The sequence below is a fragment of the Ammospiza nelsoni genome, chromosome 1 (assembly GCF_027579445.1).
Source record: "Ammospiza nelsoni isolate bAmmNel1 chromosome 1, bAmmNel1.pri, whole genome shotgun sequence".
In the NCBI taxonomy this organism is placed as follows: Eukaryota; Metazoa; Chordata; class Aves; order Passeriformes; family Passerellidae; genus Ammospiza; species Ammospiza nelsoni.
In genome coordinates, this window is record NC_080633.1 from 136,373,029 (window position 1) to 136,394,168 (window position 21,140).

The following is a 21,140-nucleotide window of genomic DNA, read 5'->3' on the forward strand; positions in this document are numbered from 1 at the left end:
CACCCCCGCCACTCCCGAAAGTAAAGCCAGTCCGCACCGCTGCATCCCCTCCCGATTTTCTCCCAGAGGTGTAAACCAAATTCCCTTTGGAATAGGTCGCAGGAAGATTTCACGTTTTCCGAAGTGGGGCCGTGAAGGCAGAAGGGTGTCCCACTACCCACTGGGAATTTATCCATGCGCCGCGTGTGCCGGGAGCTGCCCGCGGGCAGGTGCTTGAGGCAACGCGGAGCTTTGGACTCAGCGCTTGGGCTACGGGCGCGCGCCAAGGAGCTGTCAGCTTTCCCGTGCTGGAAAAGCTGGCTGCGAAGGCGCGGGAGAGACAAGCAGGGCCGGGGCGAGGCTGACTCCGGGACCAGACAGGGACAGGGACAGGCACAGCGCCACTCCACCACTCCCGCTCCCCGGTGCGGCTGCACAGCGCCCTCCCGAGGCGGCACACGCCCCCTGGCGGCCCCGCGCGGCGCTGTGGGCCTTTGGTGGCTCCCTGCGTCACAGCCCCCTGTGACGTCACCCGCCCGCGCGCCGCTGCCGCCGCCATGGGCAAGAGCCGCGGCGGGGCCGCCAAGGCCGGCAGTGTGTTCCGCATCGCCCGCAGCGGCGTCCTCAAGGCCAAGGCCAAGGGCAAGGCGCGACCCGTCACCACCGGGCTGAAGCAGGTGAGTGCTGCGGCAGCCCCACCACGGGGAGGGCCCCTGCCCTGCTGCGGCGCCGCGGGAGGCCTCGGCCCGGCGGGGATTCCTCCCCTTCGACCTCGGTGCGCGGCGCAGCAAGCGCTCGGAAGTGAATAAATCGAGCTGTTTTAGGGGCAGTGTGCGTCCCGGCACAAAACGGCAAAGTGCACGATTATCACCCGAAAATTAGGTTTGTATGTGGATGTCATCTGGAAAAAGAGGATCACAGGAAGTTCATTTGACTGATCCGCAGGCATATGCCACAGGAGGCATCGGGCTGTGCTTGAGGGGTGCCGTTTGGGAAGAGTCTGATAGTGTCGCGCCTTGTCCTCGGGAACGCGATGCTGAAGGGCGCATCCGCAGTTCAGCGAGTTCGCCTTCACCGGACTGCATTCACAGCGTCGCTGAGGGTGTAATTCCGGGTAGAGTTTAACAAAATGCCTTGATCCGAACCACTGGGCATAGTTAGTACTACTAACAAGGGGAAGTCCTGCTCCTTTCCATCACGTTCCTTGTCCCAGGAAGGGATCCCTGTGCCAGGCTCTGGGCTACATTCCCACAGCTCTCCTTGATGCTGGCTCAGGAACTCTACGCCCACTAGGTGACTCAACTCGCTAAATCCGCAGTAAAAGGCATTAAAAATACATTTTGCATTTTTATGTGCTGGGTTGGTGAGTTGAACAAAGTTAATTTTGAATGAATGAATGCAGAGAGAAGCATTTTGGTGGGGAAGAACCAGAAAGGATGGAGCCTTTTCTGATCCAGTAGCTGTTTATTTGCCTCAACTGTCAAGTAAAACTGTCAGTGAGATGCAGTGATCATAGCTAGGAGTGTGCATTGCTGGATGTTTTGCTCTTAATTCCTCTCTGCCCCTTTTTTGCCCCTTATATGGCTGTGGTGCTCTGTAGATGCTTCTGTACACCAGTTTAACATATTAAAGCAATAGAAGTACAAAGAAGCAAAAATAATGTTGTTATTTTGGTGTCTGTAGAAGAGCACAGCCCAGAAGAGAGAGAGAGTGGGTCATGGAGTAGGGAGCAGTGCAGGGGAAGAGGGATGGGGGTGATCTAAGCAAGAGTTTTCCTGTTGTGAGCAGTGAGTCATTATATGTTTTCTTCTCAAAGCCTGCCTCCAGCCTGAGGTGTATGTTCTGCAAGAGTTCACCTGTCCCTCTAGGAAAGCATCTGGTAATAGAAATAATAAAAGCAGATAGTGGCTTGTTTTCTCCATTTGATGCAGTTGCAGTCTGCTAGGGAAACAAGTAAATGGCTTTTAAAAAAAAGGCCGTTTCAGATTTTCTCCTGCAAGCTCCACTTGACAAATTAATCTGGTGGACAGACAGGAACAAACTTTACAAAAAACAATTTCATGTTGCTGGCGTCACATCTCCTCTTAGTCTAGACTGTTCTGTATAACAAAGGGAGAAACTGGTTTAAAATCATATTCATGAAATGTCTGAGTTTCATAGTCTTGAAAAGCTTATTAGGAGTAAAATTTTATTCTCTGTGTTTGAAGCTGTGTTCTTTAATGCATTAAGCCTTTGGGCTTAATGTGATTTACTTATCGTTAAGCAGTATAAGAAGATGCTCAGAAAGAAAAGTTGCTAAAATGAATTTACTCATTAATAGCTATAAGCTCATTGTAACTGTTCAGACAACTTTTGATGTAGGTACCATGCTAGCTATAGAGCCTCTTCCTGTGAACAAGTCCTGCCTGACTGCTTGAGGATATCACCATTAAAACTGACTGGAACCTTCTAAAACCCCTGTGAAGCTGGAAGATGGTGACAAGCCCTGACTGAACACGTGGTCTTTGTACATCATATTACCAACAGTCCATCCACTCTGATCAGAGCTGGGAGCTGGGGCTGTATTTCTCCAGTCACTGTCCCAGTGAAAGTGTTCATCTGAGCAGGCCTGTTCTATCAGCCTCATTGCCCACTGCTTCTTATTACTGGTTTTTGTGGTCAGTGAGAATGGAATTGTTACTGTATAGGTGCTCTGAAATTATGGAGGCTTTGAAAGTAAAATGAATATGTGTAACCATTCACAGTTTGCTCCTGCCTGTTTAAATTGCTCAGAGATGAACTATGGGGATGCCCATTGAACAGCAGTAGGTATGCTGAGATTTGGGGTTGCAATAGGTTAATACCTGGCTGTGATCCTGTTCCAAACTTTGGAAGCAACAGGTGCTAGGGCTCAGATCAGCTGAATCTTCCTTTGCTGCAGTAGTGAGAGTTTATGCCCTCTTGCATCCACCCTGCTCTTCTACCACAGACAGCTGTCCCCAGAGTGCAACACATGTCCATATTCTACCACTTCCTCTCTGAAAGTAAAATCTTTGATGAAATAACTTATAAAGGCAGACTTGGGCTAAAAGAGAGGCTGAGGTGCCCAGAGATACACATTCCACTCTCTACAGCTGCAGAGTTTCCTTCAATGCTGTGGCAAAACCTGGTAGACGTTGTTGGCCAGACCTACAGTATGAACAGTTAGGATGCAAGGTGTGATGATGAAGGTAAGCTACTGGAAGAAATTCAGCATACTAAAATAATTTATAAATTGTATTTGGTTTGAGGGGCTACAGGCTTGGCTTCTCTAAAAAGCTGCCAGAAGCTTCCCTTATGTCTGAAAGGGCCAATGCCAGCTGGCTTCAGGATGGACATGCTGCTGGCCAAGGCAGAGCCCATCAGGTACTGGCAGTGCCTCTGGGTTGATGTAGTTCTGAAGCATACCACCAGCAGCAGTCAGAATAGGGGAGTGAGAATTTTTTAAAGAAACAGCCCTGCAAACACCAAGGTCAGTGAAGAAGGAGTGGGAAGAGGTGCTTCAGGTGTCTGAGCTGAGATTCCTCTGCAGCATTTGTTTGACAACAAATTAAATTCATTTTCCCCGAGTTCAGTTGAGTCTGTTCTGCCTGTGATGGCAACTGGTGAGTGATCTTTCTCTGCCCTTATCTCTACCCATGAGCCTTTCATTATATTTCCTGTCCCCTGTCCAGCTGGAGAAGGCAGCGATGGAGTGGCTTTGGTGGGCACCTGGCATCCAGCCAGGGTCAGTTCACCAAAGAGAGGAAAGAAGGAACCCTTCCTGGGACTTCATTCCAGCTAAGAGGAGCTGAGGCTGGTGTAGCAGTGTAGACTTTTGTTTTCTTTGTGTTCTCCTTCTGGATCACTATGGGCTCCCATTCCTGTAGAGCAAGTTTAACTCTTAATTTTGAATTTATTAGTACACAGCTAGATGACCTAATGAAGTAACAGGTAAAACACACCAAAAAGCATGTAACACTGGCTGCATAATAATTGCACAAAAACGGGGCAGTTTCACATCAGTGGAATTTTTGCTAAAAATACTAACGTATGTATTTTTTTCTCTCCCAGATAAACATTAAAAATGCTGAAAAAGTTAGCACAATAAATAAAGCATTTGCTGAAGTTCAGAAAGAAATCCGGCAGCTATCAAAAGGTACCACAGCAGAACCTCAGAACACTCAGCAGGTAATTTCCCTTTGTAAAAATCTGAACAGAATGAAAAGAATGTGTGTTTAAAGCATTATAATGTGTCTCTTAGGCTGCAGGCAATAGCTCAGGTGGTCAGTGTGGTGCTGTGTTACAGGGCTTGCAAGGGTTCCTCAGGGGTGAAGAGATAGACGAGAATCTTGACTTCATGATCAGAAGGCTAGATTTATTAATTTATGATATATAATACATTAAAACTATACTAAAAGGAATAGAGAGGAAAGTTCAGAAGCTTGCTGTCTAAGAATAAAATAGGAATGAATCAACAACAGAGCTCTCTCTGATCTGTCCCAGAGAGAGCTTGGCCCCTGATTGGCCCTTAATTGTAAACATGGAACATGGGCCAATCACAGGTGCACCTGTTGCATTCCACAGCAGCAGATAACCATTGTTTACATTCTCTTTCTGGGGTTCCCAGAAGAGGGAAAAATCCTAAAGAAAGGATTTTCCACAAAGGATGTCTGTGACAGTGCTGGTAATACCAAGGTGCTGAGTTCAACCCTTTTAAAGGCCATTTACTTAAGAGTTGGACTTGATGATCCTTGTGGGTCCCTTCCACATCAGAATATTCTGTGAATTCATGCAATTGATTTAAAGCTAGAATCTCAGTTTTATGAATTTCATTTGTGTGGCAATGCTGAAACCTAGTTAGCATGTTCAAATTCTACAAAACTACTAAAGTAGAGCAAGAAGAGGGTGGCAGCCATGCTGAAGCACAATTCAAAAGCATATTTTAAAATTACATTCTAGCTGATTTCTTACTGTTTTTTTAAGTTAGTCCCAACTCCATCCCCTTGATTTGAAACTTGTATCTCTACATGAATACACACAAGGAGGATGAACCTGGTTGTTCCCTACCTGAAGCTCCTGACAGTGCTTTGAAACAAACAGTTCTGCCTCTCTTTGTTCCTGATTCCTAAGCCTTGTATTACCTCATCAGAAGGACCAACACCTGAAGCAGCAATTTCTGTAGTAGAGGTTTTGCCTGCAGCACTTGGGGTTCAAGACAGTATTTCTCTTGCCTTTGTCTAGTTTTTTTTTAATGCAGGCCTACCTGCAGTCTTGCACAAGAATTAATTCATAAAAGTTTAATGCCTGACAAGTTCCTCCATGTAAACTCCTTCTGCTGACTGATGCTCTAGGCACAGTTTCAGGGAGAGAAAGCAGTCCTTCAGGATGAGATGCAGATGAATCCATCCTGCTGTTGGGGGAAGCTGGAATTTGGAGAAGTGGACATGAGTTGTCAGTATGCCTGAGGTGATCAAGTTTCTGTACAGCTGGGAGCAACTAAACAAGTGTCAAATACCTTAAGGAGAGGCTGAGGGAAAAATGAAACATAAGTGACAGTGCTGCCAGCACAGGATGAAGCCAAGCCAGGATTTCAAGGCTGTTGGAGCCAGTGGTCCTGTCCCTGCTGGCTTGTTATTTATTCCTCCAAGAATTCAGACTGTACTACTGCTCCTGTGCTAGTAGGGCTCTACACCACTCAGGCTGTTACAGTACTTTCTCCAAAGTTGTAGAAGTGTTGTTGAGAGCAGTTGTGTTCTAAAAGCTGAGCCTGTCTCAGTTGGGCTGTGTGTGTTACTGGTACAACGCTCCCAAAGCACAAAGCATTTTCTGCTTACATATCAACTTCAGTGTATCCTGCAATCCCCCCAAGTTATTGAAGTATAACTGCAAAATTAGCTGAAATTAAATATATAAAAGTCTAATCTTCTGGCCAATGGATATTTATTTAGTCTGGTTTGGTTTTTTTTTTTCCAAGCAGAATAAAAAGAAGTTGTTTTCTGCTTTAAACTGAAACTCTTTTTTTTTCCAGGTTTCCACAAATCTGGAAGAGGAACCAGCAAACGTGGATGCTGCCACAAACCTGTTATCTCAGCTGTAATGCAAAATGGACAATGAAGGGGTTGCAAGAAACAAAAGACCACAAATACCGATGGCTTTGTTTGCACAATTTTATTAAAAAAATCTTGTTAATATACAAGTATTGGCACACTTCAATACAAACTACAAACAGACCTTTCCTATAATCTAGGAAAGTGGAATGTCAGAAGTCAGTGTGAGAAACTTAAAGTGCTAAAACAGAAGGCACTTCACAAAATTGGTTCACTGAAACAGTTTAGCATAACTCAAGTTGATACCCTTCACTTTTCAACTTGGCAGTGAAAGCTTCAAAATTGTTTGAAAAGTTAAAAAATAGAAAGCTTCTTGGCAGTAAAGCTTCAAAGAAAATGCTGTTAACTGTGATCAAGAAGACTAATCATTTTTTAAAAAATAATCAAAAAGGTATGAAGTATTTTCACTTTTCTTACTAAAGAAAGCTCCAAAGAGTTGGCTTAGACAGAAACACACTCAGGTGAAAAAGTGCCAGAATTTTCGATAAGAGCCCTTTTTTAATGTTCTTGAATTTGTTTTGTGAAGTAGTTAAAGGAAGCAAAAGGAAATATACTCCCAGAGTCAGTGAACTAAGAAGTTATACATTCATTATTCAAATACTTAGGTTATGAAGAAGTCTAGATTGTTACAGTTAGAGGTAGATAAGTAGTCTGGTTGACATAATATCTAATAATTTAGTATCTGCACATCAAAGAGATCGCAGACTCCTTCATTATCATCCAGGTTAAAGTTGTAGTCATCTCCGGGAGTAGGAGAGAGTCGTAAGAGAGGAAAAACTGTAAAGCAGGAACAGTTTAGTTTAAATTAAAACACTTGGAAAATCAGCCCTATCACATTTCAGTATGTTTGTCATAAGGGTTAGTCTTAATAATAAAAATAATCTTGATAATCTGACAAGCTCACTGAGATACATACCATGAAAACCTGTACTGCATTCAAACTAAGGCAGTAAGTGATCTATCTGCCATTTTTGGCTTGGTATTTTAGGTCAGTTTGCTGAAGTGGAGTGATAGCTGTGGAATATGGGTTTAATTTCAGCAACGGAGTTCCTGAGGAGCTTTTGAAAACTTTAACCATCAAGCCATAATTTATATTTCTTTATCTATATCCCTGCTCTAGAAGCACAGCCTCTTTCCATGTTAACCACATACTGGCACGTTCACAGAATCCCATCTTGCCCCTTGGATCTTACAACCACATCTCTTTCTGAATGAGCCCAGAAGTGGTCTGCTTGAGGGGGCAGATATTATTACAGGCCTTAAAGAATACAGGGCAAAAGGAGCAAAAGCAAGTTGAGTTCACCTCTTTGCCTGCCACATCAGTGAGAGTGGCAGAGAGGTAGGAGCACATGAATTCTGTGGTAGCTGTGGTTCATTGCTGCACTCATGGCCAAAAATGTGCAAGAACAGAAATGAGTGACACTTGTTCTGTTAGTGTACCACAGATGGACATGTATCAGTCTGCATCCAGAACTATATTCTGAAATACTTATTCAAAGCACAAAGCTTTAGGCAGAATAGAATTAAACCAGGTTTATATTTTAAGGCAGCACACTAGTCATCAGCTTGTTCTTTCTTTTTCCCTAAATTAAGTACTGGTGGGTTATTCATGCAAGTAAGTGCTTTTGGATTAAGGTTTTCCTGTTTTGTCTGTTAAATAAAACTTGCAGGGAATAGAAAGGGGAGCAAAGACAAGAGTGACAGAGGAGGCAACATGGGAAAGAAGTAGTTTCATACTGACTCTTGGCATCAGATTTAACAGATGCCTTCTAAGTGCTGTTCACACAAAAATCAGACTGCTACTTGTCATTATTAGAAAAGATGCTAAATACTTACCATCAGAAGACATGAGTTCATCAATAATATCTCCGCTGATATTTCCTGTGAAAGACAGGAGCACATGCTTTATGTATGTGGGGTTTTTTGCTAAGTGTTTATAGCAGTCAAAACATTCTTTGCATTAAAACACTGAATTGACAAGTACACTATGGCTTGTGCAGTGTAGGAGCTGCAGAGAAAGTATGCCATGTACATGTAAAATATACTTATCTTTGTCTCCCTCAGTTTTTGCCCCCAATACATTTTTCTGACTTAACTCTTTAAAACTCAAGAACTATATATATCATGGTGTACCATGAGGCTTATCTGGTGGCAAAGAAACTCAATTGTTCAAAATTAGTATGCTCCCCAGTTGCTTCATTAGAAGATAAACAGAGACCTGGTTTTTTCCTCTGTGTAACTCACTGGTAATTTGGTCACAAAGAAGGGCTCAGGGAACCAGGGAAATCTTTAAACAGGAACTACTGCTTCCTACCTGCAGGCTCCTCCATCTTTGCAATGTCAAATGAGTTTGGCTTGAGAATGCAGTTGACATCCAGAGGCAGCAAGCTCTGGTAGTCACTGGAGCTGGCTGAGGCTTGGGCACTGTCTCCAGACAGGCTGGGATAGAGCTCTGGCTCCGGAAGGCTGGAATAAGGGGCGGCAGGGGCTGTGCTGTCCTGCTGGGTGCTGCCATCTACGCGGACAGGAAGGCATGTTAAAGTCTGTTACAGTGAAACAGAACGCAGCACCTGCCCCCAGCTTTGTCTTTTGAGGGAGAACATGGCCAATGTCTGAGATCAGGTGAGAGGAGTCTTCCCCTTCTACAGTCACAGTCACAATTTAATTAATTGTCAATTAATTGAAGGTCAATTAAAGGTCAGTGAAGGTAATCAGGACTCCTCAGGAATGCAGTTGTAATACAGCATTTTCTTAAATCTTTTCCTATTACCTATTAATTTACTATTACTGTGAGAAAAGTACCTGATATTCAGGCAGCCTCTTACTGTGGCTATGTGGAAGAAGGTAAGCGACCTTGTGGTACAATAGCTGGAACTGGTGCCTGCATTATCAATCTCATTAAAAGGTACGCGTTCAAATTATATCCTCCTCAAGAGGTTTGCAATTTTGCTTCGTAATGCATTCTGGAGAAGCACCTCAGAATAATTAACAGGATTACATCCAAAACCTGTTCAGTGTAAGATGGTAAGATGTGAGGGAAGCATCTCTTTCATCAGACAGAAGAGGTGTCTGTAACCTCCTGAGAGCTGTTACAAAGGCCCTGGAGTAGTTTTTTAATGGACAGCTGCTATCCTATGTAAATTCCTGATCTTTGTCTACCACCTTTCTTAACACTTTCTTTTTTCCCTCCAGCTGCCTTCCTCCCCCACCCACCAGAGACAGGAAAACCTGGGGATCCACCTGATGGTGTGTCCGCAGCTGCTGCTGGTGGTAACTCCTGCCCTTGGTTCAGCTCACGTTGTTCTGGGGGATTTGGAGGAGCTGCAGCTGATTTAAGTGGAGTCACTGGAGCTGCAGGCTGAGATGGGGGCTGTGCAAGGTCATCAGGTGGAGGAACTGGAAACACCGTGGGCTCGGAGGAGCTTGATTCTTTGTTTATAAGCAGCACATGGATAGGTCCTGAACTACTTTTAAGATTGATCTGGTATTTATTCTGTCCATTCTGTCCCTGTAAAAATGGTGTATTATGAAAGTTAGTGTTCTTTGAGAACTTGGAACTCTACAAAGTGATGAAGATTAAGATCAGCTGTTTTAGTCCTCAACAAAAAGAAAAAAAAACAAAATCCAACATCACAGCTGCTAACGTGGGTCCTGCAGAGAACCTTACCATTGCCTGAACTGATTTAGCAGAGATGGACAAAGACAGTACCACTGATCAGCTTCATGGCTCTAGCCTTGAATGCTTTTACTGATATTAAGACTGTGCTTAGCCTCGCTAAAAATAGCTTGTGAAACTTCTCAAGTGAATTTCAGCCTTCTATAAGCACAGTGGCTATCACGCTTCCTACCATGCTCTTTCCCAGCTATGTAAACACTATTTAAAATCAAGCACTGCAACAACAACAAAAAAAGTTAAAGATGGACAGAAGTAAATAATTTGGCCTCCTACTTTAATCTTGCCAATTTAATCCTTTTGGCTAAAGTGAGATTGCAATCTGTTTCTCTATCCAGTCTAGTACCATGAGACTAAATCTAAATTATATTAAAACTAAATCAAAAAGGCGTTTTCCATAAAGAGATCAATTTTAACAATATAACAGAGAAACTTGACACATAAAAGTCACTGAGTTCTCAGGAGAATTCATAACAACTATGCATTATTTTGAAAGCTGCAACATTTTAAAAGCAAGAGAGAAGAAGAAACCCACTTGTGTATTTTGGTTTTAATAGAAGGCAGGGTTACCATTAGTCTATCTAAGTGTACAAAACTCACTTTTCTCTGTCTGGCCTCCCTCTTCTCAACTTAAACAATGCTACTGCTTTCTCCCCTCCTCTTGGACATGGATAGAGATAAATCCTCTGCTCTGAAACAACTCTTCTTTGCCACTATTGCTCTAGAACACTTAGGTAAACACTTAGGAAAACTTAGGTAAACGAGAAACCAGTACATACCATTTCAGGTCTAGGTACTTCTAATTGTGTACCACAAGGTGCTTGAATTGCTAGAAGTGTATCTCCTGGTTGAACAGCAATTTTAAAGAAAGTGTTAAGTGTATTTTTCTTAAGTCTTGTATAGTATCCACTCAAATGAGATCTGGAAATTGTGTAAGGTCACTTAAAGTACGGTGTTATTTAGCATATGTAAACTTGTGGTAGGACATGTGCAGCCCCTCTAAGATCCAAGTACATTGCATAGTATAAATCAGGGAATTCCAACACTAAGATCATAGTTGCAAAAACCTTTTCTCACAACAGTACAAGATTTACCATACTCTTTACCCATTTGTCTTCTAGTTGTACATATAACAAAAGGTGAAAATATTTAACTAGTTCCTTTTTTCACAGAACCAAAGAATCATTTAGGTTGGAAAAGACCTCCAAGATCATTGAGTCCAACCTTTGACTGATCACCACCTTGTCAACTAGACCACAGCACTAAGTGTCATGTCCAGTTGTTCTTTGAATACCTCCATGGATAGCGACTCCACCACCTTCCTGGGTAGCCTGATTCAATGCTTAATCAGTGTTTCTTGAAAAAATTTTTCCTGATGTCCAACCTGAACCTCCCTGGTGCAACTTGAGGCCATATGCTCTTGTCCTATCACTGGTTGCCTGGGAGAAGAGACTGACCCCCACCTGGCTACAGCCTCCTTTCAGGTACTTGTAGAGAGTGATAAGGTCTCCCTTGAACCTCCTTTTCACCAGGGTAAACAACCCCAGCTCCCTCAGCCACTCCTCATACAACTTCAGCTAAAACAGCCCTCTGGCCTAGCTCAGTTTATGACTTTGATGACTGGTGGTACCACGGAGATTTAACAAAAGGAAGAAGAGGGGTTAATGTTCATCTTCAGTGCCAGTACTTCCAAATATCTAAGCTCATGGCTTCCACAGCACATACAACTGGGATCCAACAGCTGTCTGTCACACTCACCTGTGGCTTACTATGCACATGAAAATGTGTTGGTCAAAATTAGGGGACCACACTGACATGCACAGCACTGGCACAATACTGCAGGTTACTTGCTTACCTGCACATGATTTCCTCTTTGTTCATAACTAATTTGGAGTAACATTTTTCTTTCTCTGCTTCCTAAGAAACACTTAGGTGACTATGTGAGCATTGTGCCAACTGCCTCCATGTTTTGTAATGACTAACACCTTTTCAGTAACGGGCCATTTCTGTTAAATTCTGCAGTAGTTTTCTAATCTTGTGTTTTTATTTTAAAAAAGTCTTCCTTGTGGCAAAGAAAAGACAGTTTTGAGCCTAGCTGGAGGCTGAACAACAATCTTTCCTTGGTTGCCCCAGGATCAGGAGATGATGTCAAGGGAAGTAACCTCTGCCAGCACTTCCCGGCAATTTCTTCCAACCACCTGTACAGGAATCCTTTAGATTTAGTAGCAATGCCCCATCATTGACCTTCTGCTGGCTTATTTATACACCATCACAAGCTCTGTCTGGCCACAGTTGCTACCAGAAAATGATGCAAAATTTAGATCTTCCTGGTTCTTCTGGAGGATTGGACCAACAAGTCCTGTCTCTGGTTCCATTAATGGCCCATGGCAAGCTGCTGAAAAGTATGAATACCAAAAAAGAAACCAAAAACCAGGATTCCAGCTGAGCTTCCATTCTATTCAATCTATGACTACAATTAGAAAATGCCAGAACTTGGTAGCCATGAACATTATGACACCTCAACCTAGTAACGATCACTACTGAGTATTTCTTAATTCAAAATACTTGCAGGAAAAAAGCAAGTTAGTTAGCAAGTTATTTTTTAAGAAATCGCTCACTTTAGAAATACAGCCTAGCAGCAACTTACCATTGAAGCAGTTGCAGATATCTTCATGGGTGACATATGAAAATGTAATTTATGTCAAGGAACATTTTTCTTAAAATAATATAAAACTAGTATTTGCTGCCCTTCAGAAGTTTGTCCAACCTAAGCCTAAACTATAGCATTATTAAAGGTTAGAGGATTATTGTTAGAGGTGTAATCAAGGCATTATTTTTGACTTTCAGAATGGCTCATTACAAATAACAAGAGTTCTGTGTTTTAAAGAAAATACCTGTATCAGCAAATAAAATACAGAAAGAAAAATAGTTGTGTATCTTGAACAAGAAAAGATTTTTCTAAAAAAGAAGAACATGTAAAACCTTGTTTTGAAGAGTACCATTTACCTGGCTACTTTGACAACACAGAATTCAGGTATATATCAGCATTTCCCAGAATCACATAAAAATACTGCTAGAGGGACCTTCAGAGTTCATCTACCATCCTCTGCCTCAGGGTAGGATCAATCCACTGTTCAGACATTCCAGACCGATGTTTGTCTTTCCTCTTCTGCAAAACCTCCAGTGACAGATATTCTACCACCTCCCTGGCAGATCAATTCCAGTGTCAGCTCTACCAGAAGTTTTTCCTCACCTATAACTTCAGTCTCCTTTGCTACAAAATCCATTTTACAGAAACAGTTTCTGAACAGAAACTCCAGTAATTTTTAAGTACTTATCAGTAGTATTATAGATAGGAAGGGCACTTTACTGCTGCCATTCTCAGGTGTCTGAGACAGCTAGACACATGCAAGACAGCTAGACACATGCTTACAAGCAATGCAGCTGCAACTCTCTGGTATTTACATACAGCATGTTTTTTTTTCAGTTTGAAACCCAACAAGCTTCAGGACTTTGTTAACTCCATTTATCTTTGGGTGATAGCTTAATCTTTTCAAAAGAATGAAGCAGCAAAAAAGATTAATGTAAAGCACTGGTAACAAAATATAAATTTAAGTTCTGGAAAGCAGTATCACTAATTTCAAGTAAGACACTAGGATTATGCTATTGACTTAATAGTTACTGCTGTACATATATATATATATATATATATATATATATATATGCGCTAACTTATTTTCATGTTACCAATCACAGTCATGGAAGTTAAAAAGTCACATAAATAAGATTTATATCTTCTTTTGTTGAAGAAAAACCTGAAAAAAAACTTGCCTTACCTTGCTAAATGCGTTACATTATGCTTTATCCATTACCTACACTTTAACTGTTGCTTTCATTCTAGATCCAAAATGCACACAATTAATTTAAAAGGATATTGGTGGTTTGTAGAATCATCCATGACGTTCTTGATACTTTGCTGAAGCCACAATTTCTGCTGATCCAATTCTTTTTCTTTTAGCTCTAAATCTTCAATTTCAGCTTCCAGATACCTCAGCCTGTCTATGACCTCTTTTGTATTGCAGCCAGCACCTACTCCTCTTAAAAAAGTACAAGGGTTCATGAAACCACAGGTAAAAATCTAATGCAAACATCCAATGATAATTTCTTAAGACTATTTTCAACATTTGGAAAATCTACTAATATTAAATATGAAGGAAATGAACATTTAACCTCCCAGTAGTTTTTTGACAGGAAAATGAAAATTCTTTAATTCAGATCAAATTTAGAATTTTCTTCTACAAAAACTTATCTTCTTTTGGAACTGTTTTGCAGGCCCTAGCTCCTTCTCCTAGAATCCTTATCTTGAGCTTTTACCTTCAGGGACCTAAGAGAAAACAGGCATGGACTGTGGTAGGGCAGGTAGGCAGAGACAGTGTGTCTTGATAGCTCTCCCAAATTCCTTCAGGGAGAATTTTTCAGCTACAAGTGCTAGTTATACAGTAGCACTACAAGATTTCTGAAAGATTCCCTTCTGTGTGCTTTAAATTTTATTTTATATATCACAGAAACAAGTTAAAGGGAAAACAAATACAGTTAATTTGCAAATTTATTGTACTTCTACAACATCACATTGCTCATTGATTAGCAGTGTTAATTTTATGGTGTCATATCTAGTCAGAAGAAGTAGAGTTAATTTTTGTTGCTCTTAAGTATGTGAAAATTTGCAGAACTGACATAACTTACTTCCACTGAATGCTGTTTTTTGACTTCTTCTCAATGAGATCAATCCCCTCCAGAACGTTGGTGATATCATAGATCCTTCTCTTCTGCCTCACAGCAAGCGTATCGGCAGCCTGTTGAGAGAACAAGTATCAGCAACTTGCATGCTGAGGGAAAGCCACTCCCTTGGAAAAATGCCATCTAATGTAATTTCAAAAGGAGAAGGCTCCATTCTACAAGAGCCCAACACCAACAATGAGTTCTGAAGTTCAGCACCTGCAGGCAGTGCTACAAAGCACAGGCAGCAGTCCCCTGGCTGAAGGCCAATAGGCTATCCCCAAACAGAGAAAGGAGCTCGCAGGGGTGCAAAGACCATGGTCTGTATCTGGAACATATTCAACTGCATGGAGGAGCCTGCCATGCTCTTTCTGGAGGGCAGGAAAAGGTATGGAAGGCAGGCAGCAACACCTTGCAGTGGGGCAAGCCTCTGAAGCTTGAAGGACATAATAAGTTTATCATTCCTTCCACTGACATTCAAGGTATTAGAGCCTTTGTTTGGATTCAGTGGTGCTAGGATACGAAACAGGGCTGTAATTTCACAAGGTGGCTGCAGGAGAGCTGCAGTATTTAAGGCCAGCATTGTCCCTGCACAAATGCCCCTTGCAGGGCGCAAGGGCTCACCTGATGCCACACCGAGCACCGGCAGCCTGGTACAGCCACCAGGGATGTTGCTGCTGCCACACAGCCAGCTGTGCAGTGCGTCTGAGGGCTGCCACACCTCGCCCCTCTGAGCAAAGCAGCATCAGGCAGAGGCAACCACTTCATGCTTTACTTCCTTCTCTCCTTTTGTGTAACTGATGCAAGGAGTTAAGATAAAATAAGCAAGTGAGCTACTCATGCCTTCCACAGCTGTAGTTACTTGGGACACTTAAATACAAACACTACATAGGATTGTACATATTAAACAAATAGAAGAAAAATAAAGAGAAGAGTAGGCAGACTTCTGAATTTGAACTAATGCAAAAACGCAAATAATTTCTGCTACAGGAACATAATGATTTATTTCAGTTTGTCCCAACAATCTATAAATGTACGCTTTTTGTAAGTATATGTGAAAGGTACAGCTTGAGACAGCCATAACCTGGAAGGAAAATGAAATTTCTTTGCTTAATAGTACAATTACCTTTTGCAACTGAAATAAAGTTGAAAGGATAAAAAGAAAGAACAGAGATTATCAAAAATACTCTTATAGCCATGAAGTTATTATAAACACTGCTCTTCCTCCTTGACAGTAATGTACCCACTAAACACTGTTTCCACTGGCACCATTAGCAGCATTTATCTTTTGTATGGTCTTCTGTATAAGTCTTTTAAAACATTTTCTTAACTAACAAAAAAGATGCATGCACACACATATTGCAGTTTAGTTCCCTCCAAGGAAGCAGGCTCTTTGATCACTTGTTTCAGTAGGTATGCACCTGCTAGCTTAGTATGCTATTTCTGCTGCATATGTACACACTGCTTCCAAGTGCATATGTACACTCTCAGCACCCCATACATCTCACAGCCTTCAGTTATTCTAGAGGCTGTTTACATTATTCAGTGCAAGGAATGGACAGCACACACAGATGCTATTCAACTTCCTGCTTTTTTCCCACTGCTCCACATATTTACCTAGAACTTAGTATATTACTCATGGCTTGAACAATAAAGAAACAGCTCTGGAGACAGATTTCATTACCTCTTGAAATTTTCCCAAAGGCCTGTCTACAAAATATAAATGCTTTACTAATCTTAATGTATTTTCAAACTGTACTGGTAGCAAAAGATACCAATGTACAAATCTGGAGCTATGAAACCAAAGCTTAAGATATTAAAAAAAAAAAAAAAAAGAAAAAAAAAAGAAAAAATAAGTTATTTCTTCTGAGTGTCCAATTTCAAATTTCAAATGTTTCAAAGTTGAAGTAATTGTTCCACTCTAAATGCTACTGCATTTTGTATGCCCAAAGCACAGCTCCCATGCATGAACACCAGCAGCAGATTCACCACGACCAGCTCCAGATCCCCAGGACAGGGGCTCATGTCATAGGAAAATGAACACAGTTACATAGGTATTTGACTCGACTATCCCTGTATACAATTCAATCACTTCTATGAAATTCAACTACTTACAACAAGAGTTCCAACACAAGCTGGGGCCAGTTCCCAAGCTGAGAAATTTAATCCAGACATTCACTAGCTTTCTGGTACAGACCTTGTAATCTAATTATCTTTTAAAAATTTCACAGATATTTCAAAAAGCAATTGAGAAGTTCCTCCTTGACATCCTAGCAGTTATCAGTGTGATACCATCTGCCAGGTACATGGATCAGAAATTAAGTGCAGTCTTCCACAGAAACAATTCAGTAATAATTTAAATAATTAAAAGACCTTTATGACACAAATCTGCTGTCAAAAAACACTGTTAAAACTCATATCTTCTTAGCCTGTGTCAAGAAAGGGACATCTGCAACAATGGCCCTGCTAACATGGGTGGACATAGCTTCCACATCCAGAGCTCTTTTATAAAATTCTTCTAATATTAAGCTGCTGAAGTCTATCCTTATTGCTCTAATATCTCCTCATACTTTGATTAAATATGCATTCAAGCCAAGCACTCATGAGTGCATAGACAGGTTCAGAGCTGGAATGAAGTATCTAAGCACAGAGCTATGGTTCTGCATACATCCAATCGTGCAGCTCCTGGAATACAGAAAACACACTGTACAGCACAGGTTCAGCTGCAGGCAGGCACACATACCCAGAAATAAGCAAGAAAGGCTAGGAAAACTGAGGGCTTGTAGCCCCCCCACCAAGTCGTTTGCTCCCTGGGAGCTGACAAAAGGCAGCAGAACTCATCAGCTGTCAATGTGCTTCATTAGCCCTAGAGAGAGGAGGAACTCGGAGCACCACGGCAGAGTCCTTACTGAGAACCCTAACACAGCACAAGGGCCAGCACTGCCTGCTTGCTCTCTCCATGTGTCTGTCAAAGGAAAGAGCTCCTGCATCTTCTGAACTCTGCCTGTACCACAGGACAACATTTTCTCCCTAAGAGGGCTGTCAACAGTTTGGTGAAGAGTTTTAAACTGAATGGTGCTCTTGCCAAATTGCATGTAGAAGTACTGAATGTCATTGCAACATAAAGACTAAGGGAATGCAAAATCTAATAGACAGACTCCTTCCGTGGAGTACAGCAAGTGTAAGGCAGTTATTTGCTCCTGACCAGCACACTTCTAAAACAAGCAGATTTTAGTTTTATCTCATGATCAGAAACACTATTTAACCATCATTAGAGCAGGGACGGTATGACAGAAACGAAGCCCACTTAAGAAATTAGGGCACAAGTATTGTACAGTATGAACAGCATCCATTCAGGTAGCTTATCCCTTATTCACTCATCTTGCTCTTCTTCTCTCTTCCCTGCAATTCATGGGTTGCTGCAGATAGAAATCTAGTTTTCTTTCCCTTCTATATCGCCCCGTAGCGTTTTACACTTAATTCCATAACTAAATCTCTTTATGTAGGGCTATTCCATGACAAGTATATCATTATTTTAGAACTGCTGTTGGATTTTAAAGTAAATACAAAATTCAAATTTCAAGTGAAGAAAATTCTCATTTCCATTCCCACAACTTCTCAGATGCTACCAGTGTCCAGCACTAAAACATTTTCACAGCTTCCTCTTACACCCTGCTAAACTATAATTATAGAGGTATTAAAAATCTCTAGAAAATGTCCTATAGAACAGATTTTCCTTCTCAATTGCTAAATCACAAAGCTGGAAATCCACCTGTTTTCAAATTTTATTTTCTTTCTAGTGATGGTTTTGCTACAGAAATACCAATGAGCAGCACAACATCAGACAGTCAATACCAGCCAGCAGGGACACACTTAAAGGTGTCCACTGCATGAATAATTTCTTGGAATGCTCTGTTCCATTTCAAGGCTGTCCTGTTCTTCAGTTTCCTGAGCACACTGGCTTAACACAAACACACAAACTGGTCTTCATTTTTGCTTAGATATATGGCTTATTTAGGAGAAAACCAGTTTCAGAAATGTAAGTTCTGACTCACTGCTTATGAAAGTACCAACAGTTTATGCACAACAAATTGTAACATTTAATTCAGAAACCAGTCTCCAATAGGTCCTGAGCAGAAATGCCTGTGATTGGCTGCAATACCCACTTAACTCTTCTGTGGCTATCAACCCTTTCATTCCCTGTGAGCAGGTAACTTTCTCACTAAAGAGAACAAGAAGCATTGCTGCATCCCACTACACAGTCCAACTTTATTGTTCAAGTCAATTCTCTTTGGCACTTAAAGCCAAGCTTTTGGGCTTGATGTCTTTCAAACTGAAGTTCTGCTTCTCAGATTGACCTGGAATATCTCTCAGGACTTGACAGACACTAAAGGAAGCTGCACAACAATCCCAAAGATCTAGACATCTTCATTCTGTTTTGCTAGATACAGACACAACTAATATTAAGGAGTTCATCAACCTGTCCAGACCACAGCATAACTAAGTGAAGAATATAAAACCTATCAGTGTTCTTCCCTGTACACCCTGAAGTTTCATTAGCCAGAGTAACATCATCAAAGTACATCTGCTCTGAACAGGGATGCGCAAAAAAAGCTCTGAGAACACCATTCACCTCCTGGAGCCTATGCAGAGTAATCAAAAAATAGGTCAGTTTTCCAGAAAGGACTTCAAGCAGAGCACCAAGCCAGCCTCTTGCTGCACTTTGCTGAACACCTGAGCTGTTCACTGATGACCTTAACCACTTAGGCTAACACCTTTGCTTCAATGCACTGCACACCCGACAGCCCAGAGGGCCCGAGCTCCAGGGAACTGGCAGGACACAGCGGAAAGGATCCCTCCTGCAACACTGGGCCCCACCAAGGTGGGCTGGTCCCAGGGCATCACTGGAGAGGCTCCAGACATTGCACCCCAAGGCATGCCTTGAAGGGCAGTAGGCTGGCTGCAGAGCTGGGTGACAATCATTTGTCACTCCTATGCCAATTCAGCGTCTTTCATTTACACATAATAGAAAGCATAAGGTGGCTATGGTCTGTTTTTTAACATGGTTTTCTCTTGCTTAAAGGAGGGGGGTGGGCCAGAAACAGGTTTAAACAGCAGCCCATACACTGAGTCAGTGCAGACAGCAACACAGGGCAGTCAAAGAAATCGCAGTATTGTTAGGGCAGGAAGGGACCTCTGGAAATCATTTAGTCCAACCCCCACCAAGGTAGAGTCTCCTGGAGCAGGTGCACAGGAACTCATCCAGGTGGGTTCTCAATGTCTCCAGACAGGGAGACTCCACGACCTCCCTGGGCAGCTTGTTCCAGTGCTCTGCCACCCTTAACATAGAGAAGTTCTTCCTCATGTTGAGGCGAAACTTCTGTGCTTTAGTTAATGGTCATTGCTCCTCGTCCTGTCACTGGGCACTATGAAAGAATCTGGCACCATCCTCTTGGCATGCACCGATATATATATGCACTAATGAGACCTGTTCTCAGTGTTTTCTTTTCAGACAAAACGGGCCCAGCTCCCGCAGTCTCTTCTCATAAGAGATGCTCCAGACCCCACATCACCTTTGCAACCCTCCGCTGGACCCTCTGCAGTAGCTCCGTGTCTTTTTTCTACTGAAGAGCCCAGAACAGGGCATAGTAAATAAGACCGCTCTCAGCAAGTTAAACTTAACACACGGTGCCCCTTACATCCCTTTATAAAAAGCCGGAACGCGTGTTTTAGCCGACCGCGGCGGCTGTCAGCCATCACCGGGCACCCGCAGCCCGTCAGCGGCCGGGGGAGGCCCCACCACGCCGGGCGGGCGGTAGGGGGAGAAGGAAGGGAGGAAGGAAGGAGGGAGCGGGCGGCCCTGCCCGGCCCCAGCGCTGCGCCGCCCCGGCTGCAGCGCGGCGGGCCCTGTGCCCGGCCGGGCCCGGCGGTGCCGCCGGCCGCCCCCCCGCCCTCGCACCGCTTTGAGGTCCAGCACGCCGTCCTTGGCCTCCTGCAGCAGCGACACAAACTTGGTGGTCAGCAGCCCCAGGCTCTTCTCGTGGCGGCTGCTGCCGCCGCCCGCCGCCTCGGCCGCCGCGGCCATGCCGCCGGCGGGGCCACGTGTCGCGACCGCCGCAACGGCCCGAGCGGGAGCGCGGCCCCCGGCCCAGCGCGGCGGCGGGAGGGGCGGCCCGCAGGAAGTGACGGCGCCGCCGTTGCCTGGACACCGGCGCGGTCCGGCCGCGGGGCTGCGGCTGCGGACGGGCCCGGCCCCCTCCGGCCGTAGCGGGGTGGGCGGCCCCGCGGCCTGCGAGAGAGGGACTGCAGCCCTTGGCTGGCTCGGGCTGCTCCCGGCTCTCGCTCAGGGCCCCCGGACGGGTAGCGCAGGCCTGGAGTCGGCCGGATACGTACCGCGAGTCTGCCTATCCCCGCCTCGATAGCTCTTTGTCCCTCATTTCACCGTTTGCATTTGATATAAAAACAGATTAATTGCAGACGCTGTTCTTCACAACTCCCAGACCAGGTACAAGACACGCTGATGATCTGGCCAGGGGAACAGGGAATTTTGGATGCTTACCTAGCCCCTTCCACCTCTTTCCCTCATTTAGTGTCGAATAAAAGAA

General features: G+C 43.3%; 2 protein-coding genes across 3 annotated transcripts; one reads left to right on the plus strand and one right to left on the minus strand.

The window, feature by feature from the left end:
* The first annotated feature begins 511 nt into the window (after positions 1-511).
* Positions 512-6,175, plus strand: RBIS (ribosomal biogenesis factor). Its single transcript, XM_059474611.1, has 3 exons — positions 512-656; positions 4,051-4,167; positions 6,008-6,175. The coding sequence occupies exons 1-3, from the start codon at positions 537-539 to the stop codon at positions 6,074-6,076; spliced, it is 306 nt and encodes a 101-aa protein (XP_059330594.1). The 5' UTR covers positions 512-536; the 3' UTR covers positions 6,077-6,175.
* E2F5 (E2F transcription factor 5) lies at positions 6,133-20,686 on the minus strand. 2 transcript variants are annotated; one of them, XM_059474591.1, is made up of 9 exons: positions 20,495-20,686; positions 14,503-14,612; positions 13,693-13,856; positions 12,407-12,448; positions 10,539-10,603; positions 9,327-9,594; positions 8,401-8,601; positions 7,923-7,967; positions 6,133-6,863 (listed from the first exon to the last, which is right to left on the minus strand). In XM_059474591.1, exons 1-9 carry the CDS (start codon positions 20,618-20,620, stop codon positions 6,754-6,756), a joined length of 1,131 nt encoding a protein of 376 aa, XP_059330574.1. In that variant the 5' UTR covers positions 20,621-20,686; the 3' UTR covers positions 6,133-6,753. The 2 variants fall into 2 exon arrangements, with proteins under 2 accessions (XP_059330574.1, XP_059330583.1); XM_059474600.1 differs by lacking the exon at positions 8,401-8,601.
* Between the last annotated feature and the right edge of the window lie 454 nt (positions 20,687-21,140).